Raw genomic sequence first — 13,508 nt, forward strand, 5'->3', positions numbered from 1 at the left:
GTATTTAAGATGTGTGTCTGGGGTAGGATGAAAAAAAAGAGAAGAGAATTCTGCTTGAGTAATCCCAGATTTAAGCCTCTTAGACAATCAACAAATTTTTCTAATAAATGAATTTCACAGTTTTTGTTGTTCCGCGCTCTTGAAGGAGCCTCTTGAGAGGTCTGGCAAGTTTTGAGATTAATTACTGCTCAGAAGAAGCACTTGTCAAGTAATCAACTAATCAGCTTCAGCGTCCCTGACCACCACACACACACACACACACACACACACACACACACACACACACACTCACCCCAGCCTTATCGCTCGAGGGCATTCCACCCTCTTTTCAGCTTTCAACATCAGTCATCACACGAACCAAAACCAGAAAGAAGCTGTTCATTCTTCCACTTGAAAAAAGATTTATTGATATAGTTCTTCTTTGATGAAGGGGCCAATGCTGCCTCGAAAAAAGGGGCCCATTCTCAGCTTGGATTGGATGTTTGCAGGCATTGTTCGGAGGCTCGGGTGGTAAAACGCTCAGGGGGCCGCTGCTGGTCGATCGGCATGGTGTTTACCCCCAGGGCAGTGAGAGGAGGCCGGCACGGAGGACTGCCAAACGAGCCCTCCGCCCTCTCCGCTCGCTCGGCGCTGTCGCCAGAGCAGAACAGCGGCGGCCTTTCACAGCAGAGAAACCGCAGGGAGACGCGGGAGGCTGATAAGAGTGAAACAAGCCATTGAGTCGGGTTGAAAGAGAAGTTTTAAATTCCTACATAAGTGTGGGAAATGGTCTTGCCATGGGAAAAAGATATGTGGTGGGAAAAAACGTCCATGGTGCTAAGAAACAAGGCTGGATTATGAAAAGAGATTTAATTAAAAAATGACTCTTGATGGGATTATTTTGAAATTGGAAGATTTTGTTTAATTCTTTTTCCTCGTCTGACCTAAAGTTGCCTTCTCTGCATCCCATCAAGATCGAGCCCTCAGCCCTCTCCCTCCTTCCACCCTCTCTTTACCTCCTTCCGTCCAGCTCTCCATCTGTCTGCCCCCTCTCCTCCCTTCCTGTCCGCTTCTTGTTACCTCCCCTCTGTCATCCATCCATCCTTCTCTCCTTCCCTCCATCCTTGTCCGAACAAGACTGATGAAAAGAACAAACCATTCTTTATCGCACTGCCCTGATTTTAATCTCATCTCTAATCTACTGGACCCAAGAATCCCTCCATTCAGCTCAGTTCAACTCTGTGGTATTTGTGTGTGTGTGTGTGTGTGTGTGTGTCGTTGTTCCCAGTGTGCGTGCGTGCATGTGTGTTTGTGCGACCCTCCGCTTGATAACCCGATAGCATCTTTCTCTCGCCCCTCTTCTGCCCACAATGGGCCTCATAGAGAGTAATAATGCTTTCTTTCTCTTTCCATCACCCACTATAGCGTTTTGGCACAGTCTGTTCCACAAAAGTCGTTTTCACATCACAATTTCCTAGATTGGCCAATTTTGTTTCTGACAGGAGAGCTGGACGCCTGCCCCGCGAAGTCTCCGAGTGCCATATCGGCACACAACTGTGACAATCACCGCTCGCCGTTCCTTTGTGTGTGTGACTCAGAAGGGACAATTATGCCATACAGTAAAAACACACACCTTTGTGTTTCTTTCTCCGTAGATGAGCCTGGAGAATGTTGTTACATCTGCAGCGCTGTGTCCATTGTAGTGTCTTCATTGTAGCTGCACAATCTAAATTCCATCTGAATGCACAATCAGTGGCTCCGGCTAATGAATACAGCTGCCTTCGCTGACCTTGGCAGAGATGACTGAGTCCCTATTGCCCGCACATGCATGATTACACCCACACACACACACACACACACACACACACACACACACACTGGCCCTCGCATCTGCACATCCAGTGCCCTCCCTGTCAACACAGTCAAGCAAATGAGTCTCCGCTCGATGGTCTCGGCCTCTAATGGTGCAGATTATCATTGTAGGCATGTGCCAGCCGACCTGTCACAGCCCACTATCGGCTCGCCAGGTGTGTTCCTGACAGCTACAAGAACAAGTTCTGCCCCCCCCCAGCTAATCAATGTATTGACCAATCCATAATGAGAAAGCATGTGTGTGTATGCGTCACACACGTCCCCCCCACACACACACACACACTCACACACCCAAACTGTCAGTGTCCGGAGGTCAACAGGAATCATTTATATAATGCTGCTGTTGTGTCGGCTTATATTTGTAAAGCGTTGCTAAGCTGCTGTGGAAGCCGTCATTTACGGGGCAGTCTATTCCCTGCTACCTACACCCTGTGGCGTATATCTATCCATCAGTGGAGTGGGTCAGGCCTATTTGTTTGCTTAAAGAATATCCATTTCAGCGGGCAAACAGAGCGTGTGTACATTAGCTATTTATAACCCCCCCCACCGCGCTCAAGCATCCCTTAGCTGTGGCTGCTGGACACAAACGGCCCGTGCTCGTGGAAAGCTGCAGCCCACACGACGCTATGGATTTATAGACTCAGAACGAAAACATGTGCTTCCATCGAGTGTGTGTTTCTGAGGCCGCAGGAAAAAGTTCAACGTGTTTCCAGAGAGTATTTTTCTTTAATGTCCGCTGTGTTTGTTTTTGTTGTTTTGTTGTATTGAGAATGTATAAAGAAAAAACAGAACAGCCATAGAAACAGTTGTGGTATGTGGTCAGTTTTTCTATATTTTACTGAGGATTTACAAGAGTGATCTGGGTCAATAAAACAGATCTTTTTAAGTGATTCATGCTTTTCGGTTACTCATGACCCTTTGACCTCTTCAACCTTTCTATTCTCCGTGTTAACATCCATCTTCATTTTCATTCTGTGTAGTGGTGGGTTGTAACTAAGCACGTTTACTCAATTAAGCCCCTTTTCCACTGGTCCAGATCTCACCAACACCCACAAACATCTGGCTTTTCTCTGCAAATGGAATGGATCAGCCGTCACTCTAGGACTCTGGTAGATTGTTTTTTATCGGCTCCGACTCCGATTAGCAGTGATGGAAACATCACATCGGGGGAAAAATGCTAATTTGGCACGACAGCGAGATGAGAGAGCCTCGGATTTCGGGGCGAGACGTCAAACATGAGGGGGGGGGAAGAAGTAATCACCCGCTTTTTGTAAGTGGGTTTTCCCGAATTGAGAATATCCGTGTATACTTTACTTGAGCAGGCAGGTCAAATTAGACCCCGCCTCCTCGCCGTGACTCAGCCATATATGTGTTAGACCATTGCATTTGGCATAAGGCTCTACTAAGCGAGTACTTTTACTTTAAAAGCACATACAAAAGTTAATGTGGTACTTTCACTTGAGTACATTTTTGTTTATTTATTTGTTCTTTTACTTGGATAAAATATTTGAGTGTTTCCTCCACCAGCGCCCGTCAGGGACTCAACTCCTCCATCTTCCTCTGCCCTCGTCTCCTCAATCTCTCATCCTACCCTCCTTTATCGTTTCAGCAACTCCATCTCACTTCTGTCTCATTCCACTCCTCCTCCTCTTTCTATGCAATCAGACTTACAAAAAGCATATTTTCAGCTCTGGAGTTCAGTATTGTCTGCCAGATTTTTCAAAAACAGATAAATGTTAATCACTTGATTGTCACCGCGGCGCTCGTTAACAGCAGCAAGTCATCTATCAATGCTAATTTGCCCGGGCCTATTTTCCCTCTGAACTCAATCGGTCGATAAACAAAAATCAAATTAACACTGATGTATCACCTGTCAGCCTTGTGAACAACAGCTGCAGTGAAATCAAAGTGTAGAGTTCTTTCGCTTGTTTTTGAACACTCGTTACCTGTTTAGACAACGTGTTAACAATGCTTCTTTCTATGCATGTGTGAAGGTTTATACAGCACAATAAGTTACATTAATTTTATAATATATACAGGAAATGTTCGATCTGCAAAGCCGGCTCAACGTGTTTGCTTGTTGGAAATTACCCAAAACCTATATTCAAAAAAACGACATCATACTGGGATCCCAACCACAAATGCTATGGCTTTAGATACTAGTTGAGAAATCACTATACACTGGTGGCTGGTTCCCAGTCTGCTCTGCAGGAAGATCAAAACTTGTGAAAAATATCGACAGGACCAGGATTCACAGATTTAAATGTGGGTACAATTTTCAAATTTGAGGATAAGTTTATATTTTTCTAAAATCAGTGCTAAAATGACATACTGCACAGTTATTTCACTTATCTCCACAGGACATGAAGGGATTTTTTCGTATGATTAGAGAAAACTGTTTATTTGCATATGAAATAATAATATGCAGGTGTTGTTTTGTCTTTTTTGTGTGGATTTTACTGCCAGTGTCCTTCATTAAAACAGCTTTTTGGATGTTTAGACCCTGGCCCCTGCACCTTTGTAATATCAGCTGTTCGAGAAAGTTTCTATAACTTTCTGGAACCAACAACCTGACACATTGAAGGCGCCCTGTTCTAATAAACCATTCAAAACAAGTTCAAAACCTTTCAACTTTATCTGTTAATGACGACATCACAGTTTGTTTGTGCTGTTTTATGTAAAGGGCTGATCTGGGTCTATTTGCATACTAAGGCTTCAGTCACGATGAATACTGTTAGCACCTATTAATGAATCGACCCTGATACAGTTTTGATGCTTCTTCACCTCCTCTTCCTCACTTTCGCAGCCACCATCCCTCCTTCCTCCTCCTCCCGCCCCTGCTGTTGTCAGACAGGGCTCTCGAAGCCAAGGGCAGATGCCTGGGGCTGTGTCCCTGGAGGGGGCTCCTTAATCTGACTTATACAGTTTGGCACACCCAGCGTGAGATATATGATTCAACATGATCTGACTCTGGCCTGCGAGGGTTCAAGCAGCCATCACGGAGAACTGTTAGCTGACAGATGGCAGGAGCGTGAATCTGCATGCAAGTCGGTGGAAGCTCAAACACTTGAGCCTCACCACGCACATGGTAAACACAAGATGTCTGTTACGTGCATCTGCTTATATGCATATGTAGCTTACCTGCGTGCTGCTCTGCATCAGATATTTGAAGCTCTGTGGTTTCTGCATGCACACATTTAAGAAACACGTGCGCCTCTGCCTGTGCATGTGTGGCCGTCGTTGTGTGTTTGCCGGTCACACACTCAGCAGAGTGCCACCGGAATGAGAATAAGTACGGCTTTGCCATGGCAACAGAGGAATGCCAGAGCAGACAGGAGCAGCAGAGTTTAAGCCCGGCGCTCATCGCAGCAGGGAAGAAGAACGGAGGACCCTATTAAACACCACCTCCCCTCCCGGAGCCCTCAGCCTGAGCCCTTTTCATCTTCCATTTCGGTCTGCTGTGAAACACCACAAAGCGAAACCAGCTCTGCCTCTAGATCCATGTCGGCACAAACCCCATTAGAAACGAGAATGCACTTTATGTCGATTTTCTTTCTGTGCATGCTCGTGGAGGGAATGTCAGCGCTCGGCCAGGGGAAGAAAGTTATGTACACTGAGCAGCTGAAGCCGGAACAAGTGATGCATCACCACCTTGAGCGCCGCCGTGTATCAAGGTAGATGACACCTTGATAAGTGATTCAGAGTTTGAACTTGTCTCCCGGTTGCATCACAGAAATCTTTGTTTGATTCACAACCGGTCGATAGAGGCGGGGAAACGCAGGTCCACACACAGGACTGTGAATAAGTGCGGTGATTGATAGCATACCACATACTGCACAGTAGTTGGGATAATTGCTTGACTGTGAGCTCAGTAGCTGGAAATCTGGCTCCGTCCCCAAAGTCCCAAAACACACTGGGCTAATCTCTTTCCTCTCCCTATTTTTTTTAGGGTCGGCAGGAAGGTCTGCACCTCTTTTCACTGAGGCAGCAAAAATATGTGGAGGTAAAAAAGGGAGGAGGACAAGGGATTGGCCTCAGGTCAGCAGGTTCCAGAAGCAGATGGTCTTTACCTTTTTACCCATTTTTGGACAAGTCCTCTTTAACTTTTTGTTAATTGCTTATCACAGATATAAATTTGTTTACACGTGTATAATTTGAAGGCACACTGCTTTACATGTGTCACAATCCCAACCTCTCTTCCCTCCATCTTTCCAAAATGGTCCTCTTTGCTTTTTCTTGGATTTAAGACCATGAAAGGAGCGTGGCCCCCCTGAGGGCGAACCCATCCTTCCTCCTTTGTCCAGTGATATTAGTTTGTCCAATAATATTAGCTGAACGAAATGAACAATGCCGTCAAATAGAAAAAGATCACTCTATGACCTTGTAAAGACAATTATAGCCGCTCACGCTGATGAGTTTCTCGTAGGTCCATCATCATAAGCTAAATAAAGCGAGGCTGAGATCAAAGCCGGCGAGCCTGATGCTCCTTTAATATAATTCATATTGATGTCCATGATGTACGGACTGCAGAGGGGTAAGAGAACAATGTCCAACCCAGCCAGCGGTTCCAACCCTTATAGTTGGTACTGTCAGAAAAATTATCCATATCCATTACTTCTATCATATCTATTTTTATTGAGGCAGAATCAGAATTTTCTGGTAATTACATGTGGCAATGTTTCATCTTCTTTCTTGATCTTTCCCGGGGAGCCAGTGCAAAAGTTTCGCTGCTAATAATGGATTTTTCCTCGGCACATGGGACACGCTCTACGTGAAATGATTGTGGCTTAATGAGAAAGGAAATATAATTTACCAAATCCCTTTTCCACCTGGGAGAACCTATGGAATACGTATATGAAAACGGAGACAATATTTCTGGAGATTGGAAGGTCTTCTTATGATGATGATTTTCATGTCCTCAGCTTAGCACCTCACTCTCCCTTCTCCTTTTGGTGCACCCTGTAATTTCACTTGTAATATGAGAATGATGGAGTCGTGATAATGGCATGCTTTCATTTCATATGAGACAGGAAGAGTCATTACAGGCCCTGACATGTTTCTCCACAGGGGAGAAAAATGCTTCCTGCAATCTCCACATCTTCGCATCTCAACAGTTGTCAATCTTACATTTCCTTTTCATTATCAGGTCTATCTTCAGATTTTTCATTAGTGCCGGGGCAGCGACTTGCAGAACCTCAGCAAAGCTTCGTCAAGTGCAACCGAGAGTTTTACTTTTAAATGTAACTTCAGGTTACAGAGTTGGTGCCTTTAAATATAGTGTGTAAGATATTCCATTAGATTATTCAAAGTGAACATCGTTGGCCTATTTAAAATACTTTGACTTTATTATTGAATGTATATTAATAGTGAGTGAATTTGGCACTTGCACATTACGGCTAAAGCGAAAACCTAGGTCTCATTTTCCGGGTGAAATTTTTTTTTTGACTCAATTTTATGAGAACCAATAAGATGATGTGAAAGTACAGCTCCATAGAACATGTTTGTGTTTGCCCTAAACATAACTTTTCAAATACATATCACAGCACGGAAAGGAAAATGGATGAAAATGACATAAAAAACAATGATGTAAATCTGCAATGCTGGACAGAGCAAGGAATCTGGCTTGCTAATGTGTTTAGATCTAACTATTATATTATATTATATAGATTATTACATAATGAAAATGAATAATTGGTTATAAAACGCATCATCGGGTTGTAAACTGGCTGATTTACTATGCTAGCTTTTATTTGACATGTACTTTAAGGCAGGATTTATGACATATACCGCAGCCAGCCACCAGGGGGGGCGGTGAAGGCACATCGGCTTCCTATTTGGGAGATGTCATGTCGTCCAGCTTTACAGTCCGTTAGCTGAAGAGACAATGCTAATAGGCTCAACTGCAGATTGCTTGCATTTCACCAGCGCACATTCAATTAAATGACAACTACTCCTAAATGTAAGAGTGAGTAGGTGAAGAATTAAACATTCCTTTACCTAATCTATTATCTTTTATTCTATTGCCACAGACGATACGCAAAATTAACATTGTATGGATTTCATAAAATCCTACAGGAGCTGAGAGCGGCCACTTAGAAAGTTGAGTTATTGTTAGAAGCAGTTTTTTTATGCTAGCGTCTGCACCTATAGCACATAGCAGAGATAAAACAGGGACTCAATGTTGCCATCAGCATCTGAGGCTCCTTATTGCCACTGAGTGTCCTCTGAATCAAAGCCAAGGCGTTTCTCTGTGGGCTTTACAATAACATGAATCCTGGCCTGGATAACCCGCACAGGTCAGCACAAGCGCACGCACCCCACCCCCCCCCCCCCCCCCCCCGATCCCCCTCTTCCTCTCGACCCACTTCTCAGCGTCTCTCCCCGGAGCATTAAAACAGACAACGGACCTCGGTTAGGTCATGGCCAACACAGACCTCATTTGTCACGGAGGATGAGCAACTATGAAGCTGGATTTTTTAATTATGAGGGTAAAATAAAGACATATGAGGCACGGAGGCAGACACACACACACACACACACACAGACAAACACACACACACACACAGAGAGAGAGAGACACAGCTGAAGCAATCATTATGCAAGCATGCAACCACGCACACAGACTCACAAACACTCTTGGTTGCACATCAGCGACCAGATGCGGATGCACATAAACACACAGAGGGCCATTAAGGAGCAGAATAAAGATGTATCATGGCTCTGTGTTCTATGACTCATGCTGTATTGTGTAATTTATGGCTCTCAAACTGTGCAGTTTAAGTGATGGGTTAACTGATTAACACAAGGAGAACTTAGGGCTGTTAGAAAATGGGATGGTGGTTCATTGCAGGGTTGATTTAAAACAAAGAAAAGAAAGAAAAGCTTGTCTTTTAAACGGTGATGTGTAGCATCTGTGCGTTCATGTGTCTGTGTTGATTTGATTGTGAAGATGTGAAAAAGCACACAAAGGAATAACAACATACCCTTAAACGATTCTTTATGTCTCGCATTGTGTTTTTTTTAACTGTTGTGCTATTTAGAATTGATTTATATGACCACATATTTAAATCCTCTGTAATGTAGCTGTTGTCTTTGAGGTCCAGGGAGAATAAGAGCATGATGATTGGCCACAACAAGAGGAATCCAAATCGTGTTTAGAATAAATATCAAACAGCTGGACTCAGATATGCAGCTTTACAGACTTTACAGTATGTGTGAATGCTAAATGTCTGAGTCAGTTGCTGGGAAATACATACAGCAGGAAAATCTCTCAAGATGAGGAGAGAAGAGAAGATAATAACAAAGATGTGGACTTGGAGAGACAAGAAGATTCAAGTGTTCTTCGTGATAAGGACTGACACCGGTGTCAATGCGCTGTAAACAAGTCCTTGTGATTCCCACGGTGGAAATTATACATCACGTCCTGCCTCCTTCATTCGCTCTTCTCGGGCGCCAACCTATGACTGAATAATTGGGACATTTTCCTGTAGTCGTGAACGTGTCTGACGTGCACATATCTGAAAAGTAAACTTTGTAAAAAGAATAAACAGTGGATTTCTGGAAATGGCTTAAAGTTGCAGTGTGTAGAATTTAGTGACATCTAGTGGTGAGGTTGCATGTTGCAGCTGAACACCCCTCAACTCATCCTCCCCTTCCAAACATGAGAGAGAACCTTTGGTAACCTTCAGTTTTCATAAAAACTCAAAGGGTGTTACTACAAGAAACATGGCTATCTCCATAGTGAGGAACCCCCCCCCCCCCCCCCCGATGTAAATATAAAGTATATTTCTATAAAAAGGCCATTCTAGAGTAAAGAAAACAAGAATTTGTAGGATTTAGATGAAACACACTCATGAAAACATCACTTTATATTACATTTCTGTCAATAGGTCCCTTATCCTTCATCTTACACAGTGAACCATCTAGACTCATATCTCAGCTTCTGACGCCTTTGTAGTTGCATTCAATTCCTGAATAAATCCATATGACAGTATGTCAGTGAAAGAATCAAATCAAAAGTAACAAATGAATATCTGCAGTTTTGTGTTTAAAATCCAGGAAAAAGGGCAAATAATCATTTTAAAACCAAGAGAAATCGGACTTGTACAGAAACTCCCAGTTATCTCGGAGACAGGCTGACAAATAGGCCGACAGGTAAAACCCGTCAGAGATCCAGGCTGACTGAGTGACCGACAAGCAAACTGACTGACAGCCGGTCGGGGGAAGCCGGTCAGAGCAGGCTGTGAGAGAGGCCAGTGAGAGAGCTGCAGGCAGTCGCAGAGAAACGAGCGCCGCGAGCATCACCCAGGAAGAGTAAACAGCCGTCCTGGTGACACAGTGGTGCAGCGGCCTGGTGGAGGCGAAACAGAGGAGAAGAGATGGTGCGTAAAGAGAACAGGGTGCAATACTGAGGGGTGCTGAGGCGGTGAAATGAGGTGTTTGAACTGCTGATGTAAGCGTGGACACACTCTCTTTTTCTTTCTCCTTCTCTCTCTCTCTATTTCTCTCTCACACACACACACACACTGATGCACACACAGCGCTGACAGGCTCTTTCTACCCACGGGAAGTCATTCAGGGTTCAGGGGTTCAAATAAAAACGAATAGCAGCGGCTGGACGCATCTCTCCTCTCCTCTTTCTCTCTCTCCCTCTCTCTCTCGTTTCCCTCGTGATCAAGCGTTTTCTCCCATTTTGCTTCCGCCTCCGCCCTCCTCCCCTCAACCCTCTTCTTCCTTCCCCTACTTCACCGTCGCCCAATTTTCCTCAGCCACCCTCGGCGCTGGATTTCACATCGCTCCCCTCTTTAAATATTAATGGCTACAGTCGGAGAAGTTCCACTGTACGCCGGGTAGCGCTCCGGATTTGGAGAAGCAATCCCATATGCGTTTTAATCAGCATTCAAAGGGCGAGCATTCTCTATTCATTCTTATCTGTCTTGACTATTTTAATAAGGACCATTCTCAGGACCTGCACTGAATTCTGTGCCGTCTCTCAAAACACGGAGGAATCTCCCAGGGCTGAAGTTTGTATCCGTGTGTAGTTGCAGTTTTTTCCGTGGGGGGGCTGCCTACATCGTGTGACAGTGGCGTTGCTTCCATATTCTATTTTATCAGGCGCCGGTTGATGCCTTTATAGGCGGGGAACGTATTTAATCATGGATTTGACACAGCGGAGCGGCTGCTTTTGCTGACGGGGGTAACTGTTTCATCTTCGATCAATTAACAATGGCGTGCAAACAAAGACGGGAAAGTTTATGCCCGATGCGCCTCTGAAACCAGCACATAAATATATGCATGTCACAAACAAATCCCCAAAACACAGATGCTCATGCAAATAATATAAGCGAGGGTTGGCTGGTGGGGTTTTCTGTGTCGGGCTGTGTACAAAAAGCAAGAGGTGCAAAGTGCAGGATTAATACAAAATCAATCACAGGTGCCCAGAGAAAGTCTTGCTGTTTCTGTAGTGGAACTGGCTTCTCTGACCCTGTCAGTTTGATTCGTGGCCTCCGGTAGGTGAGAGGAATAGAAGAGGCACAGGAGATGTTAAAGTTTACAAAGTTGGCTTTTTTAAATTCAGCCCTGTGCTCCAGCCGAGTTGTTTACAAGGCAGGAAGAAAAACACCAGGACGTCCACCAGGGGTGCTCTGATATCGTTCTCCTCCAAAAAACAGGTTAATTATTGACCACCTTCCAAAGGGTGGTATACATTTCAGTGTAGAGTGGTTATTGAACAAATTGTGGGCCTATAGCATAGAACATCTTACCAGGGAGTGACAACAGTTCATCACAGGTATTCATCACTGCTTCTCGGCATCAGGCTTCATTCGTGACCTCTGCTGGTGACAAAACATCTGAAAACACAAATATCGTGCGATCTGCATTACATGGTTTCATTCACTTTGTCAAACTGTTGTTTCCACGGACAAGAATAAACCTGTATCACAACTTACTTTACTTCTGCTTTTTAATATCTGCCCCAACTCCTGAGAGGAATATCTGACTCTCCAGCTGCTAAATGCATCATCATAACTTTGTCTTGTTGTTTGGTGCCGGTGACGCACAGTCCAGGTTCGGACGGGCTGCACTCTAATGCTAATGTGAAGTCCATCTGCCCCCCCCCCCCCCCCCCCCCCCCCCCCTTCCTGCCACTCTATCAGTTGAATGTTGGGAGCCTTCTTTGGTGGGAGGGGGCGGGTCATGTGTCATACAGCGGCCATCTTTGGTCTTACATACATTTCTGTTCAGGATTCCTGAAGTGCGGATTGTCTCCAGTTTCCGATCTTTGACCCTGTGGTCTACAAAACCGAGACAATGAGCTGAGACACGTTGCACTGATCTGTGGAGACGAGGTGAACAGGAGAGTCGGGGGTTGATTCCCTGAAGGTCGTTCACTTCCTCTGTGACACAGAGTCAAGAAGTCAAAAAAAATGCTTTGGACGAAACGAAGAAAACCACAGAACAAGAACTGAACAGTCGCTGATGACGACCATGTGATAGATTGACACTAGAGGGAGTTTGTTTTTTCAGATATTTTATTTCTACTAATTATTTTGCAGATTTATTTGGTTGAGAGTTCTGTTGAAAAGTGAAATCTCATCAGAATCGTTATCATCGTTCATTTCAAATGTGTGAAACGTTCGGTTGCAGCCAAACACATTATTATTTAAAACCTCAGCTGTTCTAATTTTATGCACAGTTGTTTATTTCTCGTCAGGCAGAGCAGGTCTCACTTCAGCTCTGCCCTTGAAGCTTCAACAACCATTTTGATGAAATGAACCACATCAGGTTTGAACTAATCCACTGATCACAGGAGGAATCCTTGTCCTGCTCTATTTTGGGAATTAGTTCATTTTATGAAGTGAAGCACTGCAGCAGCTTCAGCCCCGTCTGACTTGATCCCGATTGACCGCCCTGTGCAAGGACTTCATGTTGCAGCAAACTGTAACTCATACAGACACACATATACCAACACATATACCAACACATTTACAGACACACACACACACACAACATTGACCTAACAATGACCTAGGAAAGTGTTACAGTGCGTGAGAGTGTGTTTGTGCGTGTGTGTTTGTTACGAGAGAAAACGATGGACACTAAGTTGTCTAAAAGCCCTGCTGGGAGTCAGCGGAGCGCTCAGCCATGTAATGCTCTTCGTACCACTTTCAACAACAAATACACACACAGTCATACACAGGGTGACGGCCACACATGCATGGCTACTGTATGCAATACTTAACACAAGACTGGGAATACATTTTTACACACGACAAACACACACATTTGTAGACACTGTGAGCTCAGACGCGATCAAACATCTTTAATCTTTTGCTTTACAGCAGATTATTTTAGTCCAACTGCAGTGCAGTAAATATTTATCCTCTTCTCACACCTCCTTCACGACAAAGAAGAAACATATTTGCCGCTAAACTAATCTGTGACTCATTCAGATTTTTCTGTTGTGTGCATGGACTGAACATGAAGATGGGCGACGCATCTCCTTCCTCTCATTATCCAGAAATAAAGCCAAAATATCTTGTTTTTACGGCATCAAATAACCATTATTAAAACCAAAGTTACCAGAAAATGCTATAAGGAGAATGTATTTATTTGACTCTTTAGTTTGGTGCATGTCCCATCTATTAACATGGAGG

At 44.2% G+C, this 13,508-nt stretch overlaps 1 protein-coding gene across 1 annotated transcript in view; it reads right to left on the reverse strand.

Annotated features, from left to right (window-relative positions):
• Positions 1–464: 464 nt before the first annotated feature.
• otomp (otolith matrix protein) overlaps positions 465–13,508 on the reverse strand; it is a 54,325-nt gene continuing 41,281 nt past the window's right edge. The window contains exon 9 of the mRNA XM_053434817.1: positions 465–694. Within this exon, the coding sequence (XP_053290792.1) occupies positions 465–694 (230 nt within the window). The remainder of the gene's footprint in view (positions 695–13,508) is intronic.

This window comes from Pleuronectes platessa, chromosome 11 (genome assembly GCF_947347685.1).
Source record: "Pleuronectes platessa chromosome 11, fPlePla1.1, whole genome shotgun sequence".
Lineage (NCBI taxonomy): Eukaryota > Metazoa > Chordata > Actinopteri > Pleuronectiformes > Pleuronectidae > Pleuronectes > Pleuronectes platessa.